This window comes from Taudactylus pleione, unplaced genomic scaffold (assembly GCF_031769625.1).
Source record: "Taudactylus pleione unplaced genomic scaffold, aTauple2 ptg001334l, whole genome shotgun sequence".
NCBI classification, from domain to species: domain Eukaryota; kingdom Metazoa; phylum Chordata; class Amphibia; order Anura; family Myobatrachidae; genus Taudactylus; species Taudactylus pleione.
This window is the reverse complement of record NW_028285734.1, coordinates 3386445-3402298: the sequence shown is the minus strand read 5'-3', so window position 1 is coordinate 3402298 and position 15854 is coordinate 3386445. Positions and strand designations below refer to the sequence as shown.

The window sequence follows — 15854 nt, the reverse complement described above, 5'->3', positions numbered from 1 at the left end:
GCAGGGAGGGGTGTACAGAGATGATTGTTTAGGATGCACAGCAGGGAGGGGTGTACAGAGATGATTGTATAGGATGCACAGCAGGGAGGGGTGTACAGAGATGATTGTATAGGATGCACAGCAGAGAGGTGCACAGAGATGATTGTGTAGGATGCACAGCAGGGAGGGGTGTACAGAGATGATTGTATAGGATGCACAGCAGGGAGGGGTGTACAGAGATGATTGTATAGTATAGGATGCACAGCAGGGAGGGGTGTACAGAGATGATTGTATAGGATGCACAGCAGGGAGGGGTGTACAGAGATGATTGTATAGGATGCACAGCAGGGAGGGGTGTACAGAGATGATTGTATAGGATGCACAGCAGAGAGGGGTGTACAGAGATGATTGTATAGGATGCACAGCAGGGAGCGACGGGCAGAGATGATTGTATAGGATGCACAGCAGGGAGGGGTGTACTGAGATGACTGTATAGGATGCACAGCAGGGAGGGGTGTACAGAGATGATTGTATAGGATGCACAGCAGGGAGGGGTGTACAGAGATGATTGTATAGGATGCACAGCAGGGAGGGGTGTACAGAGATGGTTGTATAGGATGCACAGCAGGGAGGGGTGTACAGAGATGGTTGTATAGGATGCAGTGCAGGGAGGGGTGTACAGAGAGGATTGTATAGGATGCACAGCAGGGAGGGGTGTACAGAGAGGATTGTATAGGATGCACAGCAGGGAGAGATGTACAGAGATGGTTGTATAGGATGCACAGCAGGGAGGGGTGTACAGAGATGATTGTATAGAATGCACAGCAGGGAGGGGTGTACAGAGATGATTGTATAGGATGCACAGCAGGGAGAGGTGTACAGAGATGACTGTATAGGATGCACAGTAGAGGGGTGTACAGAGATGGTTGTATAGGATGCACAGCAGGGAGGGGTGTACAGAGATGATTGTATAGGATGCACAGCAGAGAGAGGTGTACAGAGATGACTGTATAGGATGCACAGTAGAGGGGTGTACAGAGATGGTTGTATAGGATGCACAGCAGGGAGGGGTGTACAGAGATGACTGTATAGGATGCACAGTAGAGGGGTGTACAGAGATGATTGTATAGGATGTACAGCAGGGAGGGGTGTACAGAGATGATTGTATAGTATAGAATACACAGCAGGGAGGGTGTACAGAGATGATTGTATAGGATGCACAGCAGGGAAGGGTGTACAGAGATGATTGTATAGGATGCACAGCAGGGAGGGGTGTACAGAGATGATTGTATAGGATGCACAGCAGGGAGGGGTGTACAGAGATGATTGTATAGGATGCACAGCAGAGGGGGTGTACAGAGATGATTGTATAGGATGCACAGCAGGGAGGGGCGTACAGAGATGATTGTATAGAATACACAGCAGGGAGGGGTGTACAGAGATGATTGTATAGGATGCACAGCAGGGAGGGGTGTACAGAGATGGTTGTATAGGATGCACAGCAGGGAGCGGTGTACAGAGATGGTTGTATAGGATGCACAGCAGGGAGGGGTGTACAGAGATGATTGTATAGGATGCACAGCAGGGAGAGGTGTACAGAGATGACTGTATAGGATGCATAGTAGAGGGGTGTACAGAGATGGTTGTATAGGATGCACAGCAGGGAGGGGTGTACAGAGATGATTGTATAGGATGCACAGCAGGGAGAGGTGTACAGAGATGATTGTATAGGATGCACAGCAGGGAGGGGTGTACAGAGATGATTGTATAGTATAGGATGCACAGCAGGGAGGGGTGTACAGAGATGATTGTATAGGATGCACAGCAGGGAGGGGTGTACAGAGATGATTGTATAAGATGCACAGCAGGGAGGGGTGTACAGAGATGATTGTATAGGATGCACAGCAGAGAGGGGTGTACAGAGATGATTGTATAGGATGCACAGCAGGGAGCGACGGGCAGAGATGATTGTATAGGATGCACAGCAGGGAGGGGTGTACTGAGATGACTGTATAGGATGCACAGCAGGGAGGGGTGTACAGAGATGATTGTATAGGATGCACAGCAGGGAGCGACGGGCAGAGATGATTGTATAGGATGCACAGCAGGGAGGGGTGTACTGAGATGATTGTATAGGATGCACAGCAGGGAGGGGTGTACAGAGATGATTGTATAGGATGCACAGCAGGGAGGGGTGTACAGAGATGATTGTATAGGATGCAGTGCAGGGAGGGGTGTACAGAGATGATTGTATAGGATGCACAGCAGGGAGGGGTGTACAGAGATGGTTGTATAGGATGCACAGCAGGGAGGGGTGTACAGAGATGGTTGTATAGGATGCAGTGCAGGGAGGGGTGTACAGAGAGGATTGTATAGGATGCACAGCAGGGAGGGGTGTACAGAGAGGATTGTATAGGATGCACAGCAGGGAGAGATGTACAGAGATGGTTGTATAGTATGCACAGCAGGGAGGGGTGTACAGAGATGATTGTATAGGATGCACAGCAGGGAGGGGTGTACAGAGATGATTGTATAGGATGCACAGCAGGGAGAGGTGTACAGAGATGACTGTATAGGATGCACAGTAGAGGGGTGTACAGAGATGATTGTATAGGACGCACAGCAGGGAGAGGTGTACAGAGATGACTGTATACGATGCACAGTAGAGGGGTGTACAGAGATGGTTGTATAGGATGCACAGCAGGGAGGGGTGTACAGAGATGACTGTATAGGATGCACAGTAGAGGGGTGTACAGAGATGATTGTATAGGATGTACAGCAGGGAGGGGTGTACAGAGATGATTGTATAGTATAGAATACACAGCAGGGAGGGTGTACAGAGATGATTGTATAGGATGCACAGCAGGGAGGGGTGTACAGAGATGATTGTATAGGATGCACAGCAGGGAGGGGTGTACAGAGATGATTGTATAGGATGCACAGCAGGGAGGGGTGTACAGAGATGATTGTATAGGATGCACAGCAGAGGGGGTGTACAGAGATGATTGTATAGGATGCACAGCAGGGAGGGGCGTACAGAGATGATTGTATAGAATACACAGCAGGGAGGGGTGTACAGAGATGATTGTATAGGATGCACAGCAGGGAGGGGTGTACAGAGATGGTTGTATAGGATGCACAGCAGGGAGCGGTGTACAGAGATGGTTGTATTGGATGCACAGCAGAGAGGGGTGTACAGAGATGATTGTATAGGATGCACAGCAGGGAGGGGTGTACAGAGATGATTGTATAGGATGCACAGCAGAGAGGGGTGTACAGACATGATTGTATAGGATGCACAGCAGAGAGGGGTGTACAGAGATGGTTGTATAGGATGCACAGCAGGGAGGGGTGTACAGAGATGGTTGTATAGGATGCACAGCAGGGAGAGGTGTACAGAGATGATTGTGTAGGATGCACAGCAGGGAGGGGTGATCAGAGATGATTGTATAGGATGCACAGCAGGGAGGGGTGTACAGAGATGATTGTATAGTATAGGATGCACAGCAGGGAGGGGTGTTCAGAGATGATTGTATAGGATGCACAGCAGGGAGGGGTGATCAGAGATGATTGTATAGGATGCACAGCAGGGAGGGGTGTACAGAGATGATTGTATAGTATAGGATGCACAGCAGGGAGGGGTGTTCAGAGATGATTGTATAGGATGCACAGTAGGGAGGGTTGTACAGAGATGATTGTATAGGATGCACAGCAGGGAGGGGTGTACAGAGATGATTGTATAGGATGCACAGCAGGGAGGGGTGATCAGAGATGATTGTATAGGATGCACAGCAGGGAGGGGTGTACAGAGATGATTGTATAGGATGCACAGCAGGGAGGGGTGTTCAGAGATGATTGTATAGGATGCACAGCAGGGAGGGGTGTACAGAGATGATTGTGTAGGATGCACAGCAGGGAGGGGTGTACAGAGATGATTGTGTAGTATAGGATGCACAGCAGGGAGGGGTGTACAGAGATGATTGTATAGGATGCACAGCAGGGAGGGGTGTACAGAGATGATTGTGTAGGATGCACAGCAGGGAGGGGTGTACAGAGATGATTGTATAGGATGACCAGCAGGAAGTGGTGTACAGAGATGATTGTATAGGATGCACAGCAGGGAGGGGTGCACAGAGATGATTGTATAGGATGCACAGCAGAGGGGGTGTACAGAGATGGTTGTATAGGATGCACAGCAGGGAGGGGTGTACAGAGATGATTGTATAGGATGCACAGCAGGGAGGGGTGTACAGAGATGATTGTATAGGATGCACAGCAGAGAGGGGTGTACAGAGATGATTGTATAGGATGCACAGCAGGGAGGGGTGTGCAGAGATGATTGTATAGGATGCACAGCAGGGAAGGGTGTGCAGAGATGATTGTATAGGATGCACAGCAGAGAGGGGTGTACAGAGATGATTGTATAGGATGCACAGCAGGGAGCGACGGGCAGAGATGATTGTATAGGATGCACAGCAGGGAGGGGTGTACTGAGATGATTGTATAGGATGCACAGCAGAGAGGGGTGTACAGAGATGATTGTATAGGATGCACAGCATGGAGCGACGGGCAGAGATGATTGTATAGGATGCACAGCAGGGAGGGGTGTACTGAGATGATTGTATAGGATGCACAGCAGGGAGGGGTGTACAGAGATGATTGTATAGGATGCACAGCAGAGGGGGAGTACAGAGATGGTTGTATAGGATGCACAGCAGAGGGGTGTACAGAGATGATTGTGTAGGATGCACAGCAGGGAGAGGTGTACAGAGATGATTGTATAGGATGCACAGCAGGGAGGGGTGTACAGAGATGGTTTTATAGGATGCACAGCAGGGAGGGGTGTACAGAAATGGTTGTATAGGATGCACAGCAGGGAGAGGTGCACAGAGATGATTGTGTAGGATGCACAGCAGGGAGGGGTGTACAGAGATGATTGTATAGGATGCACAGCAGGGAGGGGTGTACAGAGATGATTGTATAGTATAGGATGCACAGCAGGGAGGGGTGTACAGAGATGATTGTATAGGATGCACAGCAGGGAGGGGTGTACAGAGTTGATTGTATAGGATGCACAGCAGGGAGGGGTGTACAGAGATGATTGTGTAGGATGCACAGCAGGGAGGGGTGTACAGAGATGATTGTGTAGTATAGGATGCACAGCAGGGAGGGGTGAACAGAGATGATTGTATAGGATGCACAGCAGGGAGGGGTGTACAGAGATGGTTGTATAGGATGCACAGCAGGGAGGGGTGTACAGAGATGGTTGTATAGGATGCACAGCAGAGGGGTGTACAGAGATGATTGTATCGGATGCACAGCAGGGAGGGGTGTACAGAGATGATTGTGTAGGATGCACAGCAGGGAGGGGTGTACAGAGATGATTGTGCAGTATAGGATGCACAGCAGGGAGGGGTGTACAGAGATGATTGTATAGGATGTACAGCAGGGAGGGGTGTACAGAGATGGTTGTATAAGATGCACAGCAGGGAGGGGTGTACAGAGATGGTTGTATAGGATGAACAGCAGAGGGGTGTACAGAGATGATTGTATAGGATGCAGAGCAGGGAGGGGTGTACAGAGATGGTTGTATAGGATGCACAGCAGAGGGGTGTACAGAGATGATAGTGTAGGATGCACAGCAGGGAGGGGTGTACAGAGATGATTGTAGTATAGGATGCACAGGATGGAGGGGTGTACAGAGATGATTGTGTAGTATAGGATGCACAGCAGGGAGGGGTGTACAGAGATGATTGTATAGGATGTACAGCAGGGAGGGGTGTACAGAGATGGTTGTATAGGATGCACAGCAGGGAGGGGTGTACAGAGATGGTTGTATAGGATGCACAGCAGAGAGGGGTGTACAGAGATGACTGTATAGGATGCACAGCAGGGAGAGGTGTACAGAGATGACTGTATAGGATGCACAGCAGGGAGGGGTGTACAGAGATGATTGTATAGGATGCACAGCAGAGGGGTGTACAGAGATGATTGTATAGGATGCAGAGCAGGGAGGGGTGTACAGAGATGATTGTATAGGATGCACAGCAGGGAGGGGTGTACAGAGATGATTGTATAGGATGCACAGCAGAGGGGTGTACAGAGATGATTGTATAGGATGCACAGCAGAGGGGTGTACTGAGATGATTGTATAGGATGCACAGCAGGGAGGGGTGTACAGAGATGATTGTATAGGATGCACAGCAGGAAGGGGTGTACAGAGATGATTGTATAGGATGCACAGCAGAGAGGGGTGTACAGAGATGATTGTATAGGATGCACAGCAGGGAGGGGTGTACAGAGATGATTGTATAGGATGCACAGCAGGGAGGGGTGTACAGAGATGATTGTATAGGATGCACAGCAGAGAGGGGTGTACAGAGATGATTGTATAGGATGCACAGCAGGGAGCAACGGGCAGAGATGATTGTATAGGATGCACAGCAGGGAGGTGTGTACTGAGATGATTGTATAGGATGCACAGCAGAGAGGGGTGTACAGAGATGATTGTATAGGATGCACAGCAGGGAGCGACGGGCAGAGATGATTGTATAGGATGCACAGCAGGGAGGGGTGTACTTAGATGATTGTATAGGATGCACAGCAGGGAGGGGTGTACAGAGATGATTGTATAGGATGCACAGCAGGGAGGGGTGTACAGAGATGATTATATAGGATGCAGTGCAGGGAGGGGTGTACAGAGATGATTGTATAGGATGCACAGCAGGGAGGGGTGTACAGAGATGGTTGTATAGGATGCACAGCAGGGAGGGGTGTACAGAGATGATTGTATAGGATGCACAGCAGGGAGGGGTGTACAGAGATGATTGTATAGGATGCACAGCAGGGAGAGGTGTACAGAGATGACTGTATAGGATGCACAGTAGAGGGGTGTACAGAGATGGTTGTATAGGATGCACAGCAGGGAGGGGTGTACAGAGATGATTGTATAGGATGCACAGTAGGGAGAGGTGTACAGAGATGACTGTATAGGATGCACAGTAGAGGGGTGTACAGAGATGGTTGTATAGGATGCACAGCAGGGAGGGGTGTATAGAGATGACTGTATAGGATGCACAGTAGAGGGGTGTACAGAGATGATTGTATAGGATGTACAGCAGGGAGGGGTGTACAGAGATGATTGTATAGTATAGAATACACAGCAGAGAGGGGTGTACAGAGATGATTGTATAGGATGCACAGCAGGGAGGGGTGTACTGAGATGATTGCATAGGATGCACAGCAGGGAGGGGTGTACAGAGATGATTGTATAGGATGCACAGCAGGGAGCGACGGGCAGAGATGATTGTATAGGATGCACAGCAGGGAGGGGTGTACTGAGATGATTGTATAGGATGCACAGCAGAGAGGGGTGTACAGAGATGATTGTATAGGATGCACAGCAGGGAGCGACGGGCAGAGATGATTGTATAGGATGCACAGCAGGGAGGGGTGTACTGAGATGATTGTATAGGATGCACAGCAGAGAGGGGTGTACAGAGATGATTGTATAGGATGCACAGCAGGGAGCGACGGGCAGAGATGATTGTATAGGATGCACAGCAGGGAGGGGTGTACTGAGATGATTGTATAGGATGCACAGCAGGGAGGGGTGTACAGAGATGATTGTATAGGATGCACAGCCGGGAGCGACGGGCAGAGATGATTGTATAGGATGCACAGCAGGGAGGGGTGTACTGAGATGATTGTATAGGATGCACAGCAGGGAGGGGTGTACAGAGATGATTGTATAGGATGCAGTGCAGGGAGGGGTGTACAGAGATGATTGTATAGGATGCACAGCAGGGAGCGACGGGCAGAGATGATTGTATAGGATGCACAGCAGGGAGGGGTGTACAGAGATGGTTGTATAGGATGCACAGCAGGGAGGGGTGTACAGAGATGGTTTTATAGGATGCACAGCAGGGAGGGGTGTACAGAGATGATTGTATAGGATGCACAGCAGGGAGGGGTGTACAGAGATGATTGTATAGGATGCACAGCAGGGAGGGGTGTACAGAGATGATTGTATAGGATGCACAGCAGGGAGAGGTGTACAGAGATGGTTGTATAGGATGCACAGCAGGGAGGGGTGTACAGAGATGATTGTATAGGATGCACAGCAGGGAGGGGTGTACAGAGATGATTGTATAGGATGCACAGCAGGGAGAGGTGTACAGAGATGACTGTATAGGATGCACAGTAGAGGGGTGTACAGAGATGGTTGTATAGGATGCACAGCAGGGAGGGGTGTACAGAGATGATTGTATAGGATGCACAGCAGGGAGAGGTGTACAGAGATGACTGTATAGGATGCACAGTAGAGGGGTGTACAGAGATGGTTGTATAGGATGCACAGCAGGGAGGGGTGTACAGAGATGACTGTATAGGATGCACAGTAGAGGGGTGTACAGAGATGATTGTATAGGATGTACAGCAGGGAGGGGTGTACAGAGATGATTATATAGTATAGAATACACAGCAGGGAGGGGTGTACAGAGATGATTGTATAGGATGCACAGCAGGGAGGGGTGTACAGATATGATTGTATAGGATGCACAGCAGGGAGGGGTGTACAGAGATGATTGTATAGGATGCACAGCAGGGAGGGGTGTACAGAGATGATTGTATAGGATGCACAGCAGAGGGGGTGTACAGAGATGATTATCTAGGATGCTCAGCAGGGAGGGGTGTACAGAGATGATTGTATAGGATGCACAGCAGGGAGGGGTGTACAGAGATGATTGTATAGGATGCACAGCAGGGAGGGGTGTACAGAGATGATTGTATAGGATGCACAGCAGGGAGAGGTGTACAGAGATGGTTGTATAGGATGCACAGCAGGGAGGGGTGTACAGAGATGATTGTATAGGATGCACAGCAGGGAGGGGTGTACAGAGATGATTGTATAGGATGCACAGCAGGGAGAGGTGTACAGAGATGACTGTATAGGATGCACAGTAGAGGGGTGTACAGAGATGGTTGTATAGGATGCACAGCAGGGAGGGGTGTACAGAGATGATTGTATAGGATGCACAGCAGGGAGAGGTGTACAGAGATGACTGTATAGGATGCACAGTAGAGGGGTGTACAGAGATGGTTGTATAGGATGCACAGCAGGGAGGGGTGTACAGAGATGACTGTATAGGATGCACAGTAGAGGGGTGTACAGAGATGATTGTATAGGATGTACAGCAGGGAGGGGTGTACAGAGATGATTATATAGTATAGAATACACAGCAGGGAGGGGTGTACAGAGATGATTGTATAGGATGCACAGCAGGGAGGGGTGTACAGATATGATTGTATAGGATGCACAGCAGGGAGGGGTGTACAGAGATGATTGTATAGGATGCACAGCAGGGAGGGGTGTACAGAGATGATTGTATAGGATGCACAGCAGAGGGGGTGTACAGAGATGATTATCTAGGATGCTCAGCAGGGAGGGGCATACAGAGATGATTGTATAGAATACACAGCAGGGAGGGGTGTACAGAGATGGTTGTATAGGATGCACAGCAGTGAGCGGTGTACAGAGATGATTGTATAGGATGCACAGCAGAGAGGGGTGTACAGAGATGATTGTATAGGATGCACAGCAGGGAGGGGTGTACAGAGATGATTGTATAGGATGCACAGCAGAGAGGGGTGTACAGACATGATTGTATAGGATGCACAGCAGAGAGGGGTGTACAGAGATGGTTGTATAGGATGCCCAGCAGGGAGGGGTGTACAGAGATGGTTGTATAGGATGCACAGCAGGGAGGGGTGTTCAGAGATGATTGTGTAGGATGCACAGCAGGGAGGGGTGTACAGAGATGATTGTATAGTATAGGATGCACAGCAGGGAGGGGTGTACAGAGATGATTGTATAGGATGCACAGCAGGGAGGGGTGTACAGAGATGATTGTATAGGATGCACAGCAGGGAGGGACGGGCAGAGATGATTGTATAGGATGCACAGCAGGGAGGGGTGTACAGAGATGATTGTATAGGATGCACAGCAGAGAGGGGTGTACAGAGATGATTGTATAGGATGCACAGCAGAGAGGGACGGGCAGAGATGATTGTATAGGATGCACAACAGGGAGGGGTGTACAGAGATGATTGTATAGGATGCACAGCAGGGAGTGGTGTACAGAGATGATTGTATAGGATGCACAGCAGGGAGGGGTGTACAGAGATGATTGTATAGGATGCACAGCAGAGGGGGTGTACAGAGATGGTTGTATAGGATGCACAGCAGGGAGGGGTGTACAGAGATGATTGTATAGGATGCACAGCTGAGGGGTGTACAGAGATGATTGTATAGGATGCACAGCAGGGAGGGGTGTACAGAGATGATTGTATAGGATGCACAGCAGGGAGGGGTGTACAGAGATGGTTGTATAGGATGCACAGCAGGGAGGGGTGTACAGAGATGATTGTATAGGATGCACAGCAGGGAGGGGTGTACAGAGATGATTGTGTAGGATGCACAGCAGGGAGGGGTGTACAGAGATGATTGTGTAGGATGCACAGCAAGGAGGGGTGTACAGAAATGGTTGTGTAGGATGCACAGCAGGGAGGGGTGTACAGAGATGGTTGTGTAGGATGCACAGCAGGGAGGGACGGGCAGAGATGATTGTATAGGATGCACAGCAGGGAGGGGTGTACAGAGATGATTGTATAGGATGCACAGCAGAGAGGGGTGTACAGAGATGATTGTATAGGATGCACAGCAGAGAGGGACGGGCAGAGATGATTGTATAGGATGCACAGCAGGGAGGGGTGTACAGAGATGATTGTGTAGGATGCACAGCAGGGAGGGGTGTACAGAGATGATTGTGTAGGATGCACTGCAGGGAGGGGTGTGCAGAGATGATTGTATAGGATGCACAGCAGAGAGGGGTGTACAGAGATGATTGTGTAGGATGCACAGCAGGGAGGGGTGTACAGAGATGATTGTGTAGGATGCACAGCAGGGAGGGGTGTACAGAGATGATTGTATAGGATGCACAGCAGGGAGGGGTGTACAGAGATGATTGTATAGGATGCACAGCAGGGAGGGGCGGGCAGAGCTGGGTGCTCTCTGGGGATGTAGAGCTGGCAGATGGGTGTGGGGCCTTGGCTTTATTCCAGCTGCTCTCTGCAGTGTCAGGCTAGGAGGGGCAGGTGTACATTGTGCCCTTGCTGTAGACTAATGTTATTACTGCAAACACAAATGTTTCATTCCTAGATACAAAGAGGAACTGTCTGCCGACATCTGCCTGAGACCAGCTGCTGTGACAACACCACTATCTCAGTGCACACATCCATACTGCCCAGCGATTGGACCCCCACCCAGGAGCCAGCTCATAAAGGCTGGGGACAGAGTGCTGGGAAAGAGCCACGCAGGAGAACTCATAGAATGTGCCTGAAATACAACCTGCAGGACATACCAGGTAAGAGCCACCTGGGAGGGTTGTGGGGTTATTTCAGATAATGTACAGATCAAACAGATAAAGGGGGAATGCAGAGTCAGCGTAAGGTTAGTACACAGGGAAGATTCATGCACAGGTAAGATTAGGTAAGGTACGATTAATATACAGGTAAGATTCATGCACAGGTAAGGTTAGTACACAGGGAAGATTCATGCACAGGTAAGATTAGGTAAGGTACGATTAATATACAGGTAAGATTCATGCACAGGTAAGGTTAGTACATAGGAAAGATTAATGCACAGATAAAATGAATACAGGTAAGAGTCATGCACAGGTAAGGTTAGTACACAGGAAAGATTCATACACAGGTAAAATGAATACAGGTAAGATCAATGCACAGGTAAGGTTAGTACACAGTAAAGATTCATGCACAGGTAAGATTAATATACAGGTATGATCAATCCACAGGTAAGATTCATGCACTGGTAAGATTCATGCACAGGTAAGATTAATATACAGGTAAGATCAATGCACAGGTAACATTAATGCACAGGAAAAGTTAGTACACAAGAAAGATTCATGCACAGGTAAGATTAATATACAGGTAAGATTCATGCACAGGTAAGATTAATATACAGGTAAGATTCATGCACAGGTAAGATTAATATACAGGTAAGATTCATGCACAGGTAAGATTAATATACAGGTAAGATCAATGCACAGGAAAGGTTAGTACACAAGAAAGATTCTTGCACAGGTAAGATTAATATACAGGTAAAATCAGTCCACAGGCAAGATTCACAGTGTGCACCCAAAAGACCCTCTTTCCTTTCTCTTTTGATGTAAACTAAGATTCATACGCAGGTGAGGTTAAATTACAGGTAAAATCAACGCAACGGTAAGATTCATTCACACAGTTAAAATTAATATACAGGTAATATTCATGCACAGGTAAGATTAATGGACAAGTACGATTCTTATACAGTTAAGATTAATATACAGGTAAGATTCTTGTACAGGGTAAGTTAATACACTGGAAAGACTCATGCACAGGTAAGATTTATATACAGGCAAGATAAATGCACAGGCAAGATTATTGTAGAAGTTAATACACAGGTAAGATTTGTGTACAGGTTTAGTTAATACACAGGTGAAATTGATGCAAAGGTAAGATTCATACACAGGTAACATGCATTCGTAACATACATGGGTAAGATTAATACACAGATAAGATCTATACACAGGTAATAGTAATGCAGAAGTAAGATTAATATACAGGTAAGATCCATGCACAGATAATATTAATATACAGGTAAGATCCATGTACAGATAATATTAATATACAGGTAAGATCCATGTACAGATAATATTAATATACAGGTAAGATCCATGTACAGATAATATTAATATACAGGTAAGATCCATGTACAGATAATATTAATATACAGGTAAGATCCATGTACAGATAATATTAATATACAGGTAAGATCCATGTACAGATAATATTAATATACAGGTAAGATCCATGTACAGATAATATTAATATACAGGTAAGATTAACACACAAGTAAAATTCATATACATATACAACATTATCTGTAAACGTAATTACTATGTTCTCTGTATCCCTTTGTGATATTAATATCTGTTGTAGTGATAAAATGCCATTTTCTGTTCATTTTACTGTAATAAACCTTCATATTCTTTCTCCCAGATTGTAAGCTGTGTGACAGAGCCATGAGACATCAGGAAGTGACCATGACCCCATCCCACCATACATTCCTCATAGACTGTGAGACGGGGGTGTGCCTCTATCTTTCTGGAGACCCCAGACTACTCAAAGGCCGCATCCCTGACTCCTCCCACACTCCAAAAGCCCCCATCTCCGGCAACCGGCTGAAGAGCTGCCTCACCTCCTGCATGAAGGATCAGGGTCCGGAGATAATAGGAACTGAACACTCTGGTCTGGTAGCGGACAAGTCCAATGCTGCACCCAAAACACCTATGGCTTCTGTGCCTACAACAGATCAACGGACAAGGCATGGGGGACAGAATAAGCTGGGTAAAGTCCTGCAGGACTCATTAAAGCAATGTCTTCGGAGGCTGACGTCCTGTGTCCGCACAGAATGACTGTATGATGGCTCCTTATGGGGTTACAAATGTAACGAGGTGGAGGAATGTTCGCCGCCTCTGGTTATCCCGCAGCAAATGTCCAACATCACCCTCTGATTCCTGCCTAGCCCCATTAGAGTCAAATGGGTTATTTCACACCAAATCAACACAGGGTTTCAACCTGATTATTTCAGATTGTATTGAAATTTGGTATATTAATTGATGCATAGGGTATGAAGATAAATTCAAAATCTTAGGCTAATAAATACACTGGTTTTGAAGTTATATTCCTTTACAGCTGCAATTTTTAATGAAAATTTTGCTATTCATAGTTTTTAAATTGCTTTTGCGGCTCACCTAAATTAATTGAGCTGGAGAGTTGGACAGGGTCTAATTTTAAAACTCTTTTAATGTGCTCCCATATGATATATAGTAGTGTGTCTCAATTAAAATGAAAAATGTAACATTTTTTTTTTAAATATCTAAATTTAGTTGTTGATTTTTAAAGCCAATTTAAAAAAAAAAATGTTGAAAAAAAAAAACAAAAAAAACCCTCTGAAAATAATTGTTCATACTGTTAATAAATCCCAAAAGTTTTCTTTTGGGATCATGATGTGATTATCTGCTACAGGAGGTTTTCATTTTGGACTGTTTGTTAAAATAATGAAAATGAGAATTATCTAGTCCTGTCCATTACTTTTCATTTATCTCCCTAAACAATGCCTTAGATGTATATTATGTGACACACAGTATGTTAAAACTAAAGTATTTAAACATTTTGTGATCATTTTATATCTTTCACATTGTGGGCTCTATTTATTAACATTATTTTGACTAAAATAAAGTGAAAAAGGGTGTTTTCACACCATTTCACATTATTTTAGTAGCACCTATAGTTATTACAGGGCAATTGGAGTAGAATTCTTAAAATTCTACTCCAACCCCTACTTATCACATATTTTTAGTAATCAGATCACATTTCCCATAATTGTAATGGGAAATGTGATCTGGCCAAAGTTACTAAAAATAAATGTGAAAAAAATATCGGGGAAAGCCCTGTGATAATAACGCCACCTGGAGGTGCGTTATCCAGGGTCTCCCCCCAGTTACCGGACTCCTGGCCTGCTCTAACGGGGAGAGCAGAGCCGGGAGTCGGTCCCAGTAATCAGCTGTGTGGTCTAAACAGACCGCAAGCCGATCTCTGCTGCACAGACCACACGCTGAGCACTGTTACACAGACCGCAAGCTGATTACTGTAAAAAAAGAAAAAAAATGTACTTACCTGACTCCAGGGACCGGTGATCGGGCCTCCGGTGATGACTCCCCTCCGGTCAGCTGGTCTCCCATAGTGCACTGCTGCCCGGTCATCGGGTGATCGGGTCCCAGTGCAGTATGGGAGATCACCTGACCGGAGGCATGGAGAACATCACCAGAGACCCGGATCATGCAGGTAAGTGTAATTAAGAGAGGAGGGGTCGCGGGGGTCCGTGCTTGCGGGAGCGGGGCTTAGCGCCGGGGGGGGTAGCAGCGGCGGGCGGTCAGCGTATGCGCTGGCACTTTGTCACATATTTTTTGCGAAAATACTGTGATAAGGCTCTGAAGGGGATTCGCAGGGACAGAGCTTTCTCGCAATCTCTGTCCCTGCAAGGGATTTGTAGTAATCCCTGTGATATTGCCTGAATTCGCAATACGAATTCAGTCGTTAATATCACACTACAATCTGCATTCAATATGCGGATTGTAGTAAATAGAGCCCATTGTGAGAAAGCTTACTACAGATCGTTGCTGCTCTGGATGGATGGTTCTACTTGATGGGTTGGAACTGGCTGAAGGTTTCAATTAATTTTAGTATTTCCATTCAGAAAGGGTGTACATTCCACCTGTTGGAGTTAATGGATTCACTTTACACAGAACATCTACCCCGCCGCCTAAACCTGTCCCCCCCGGGGGGGGTGCCTAACCCTAAATCCCCCCCGCGGGGGTGCCTAACCCTAAATCCCATCTCGGGGGGGTGCCTAACCCTAAGTTCCCCCCCAGGGGATGCCTAACCCTAAGTCCCCCCTAAGGGAGGTGCCTAACCTAACCCTCCCCCCCCTGTGGTTATCCGCGCTTGTCGTGCATTCGATCGGGATGCCGGGCGCCCCTGTTGTAGTACCCTTCATACTGGTGCATCCCCTGTTGTAGTACCCTTCATACTGGTGATAGGTAGCAAGTGATGATCTGCCGACATACAGTCGCTGCCTGGAGTAACTGGACATAATATTGGATGGAGACAATGTAAATATATCTGTAGTCAGCTACTGCCTCATGGTAATTACATGTAAACACTGTATATAGACAGCAAAAACAACAGTGACACCT

The 15854-nt window shown here is 47.2% G+C and overlaps 1 protein-coding gene across 1 annotated transcript in view; it reads left to right on the top strand.

Annotated features, from left to right (window-relative positions):
- The window catches only part of LOC148443108 (uncharacterized), a 59632-nt gene extending 45347 nt beyond the window's left edge, over positions 1-14285 (top strand). Inside the window, exons 2-3 of the mRNA XM_088463226.1 lie at positions 11198-11402; positions 13096-14285. Coding sequence (XP_088319352.1) covers positions 11369-11402; positions 13096-13511 — 450 coding nt within the window. The 5' untranslated portion in view covers positions 11198-11368 and the 3' untranslated portion in view covers positions 13512-14285. The remainder of the gene's footprint in view (positions 1-11197; positions 11403-13095) is intronic.
- The last annotated feature ends 1569 nt before the right edge of the window (positions 14286-15854 follow it).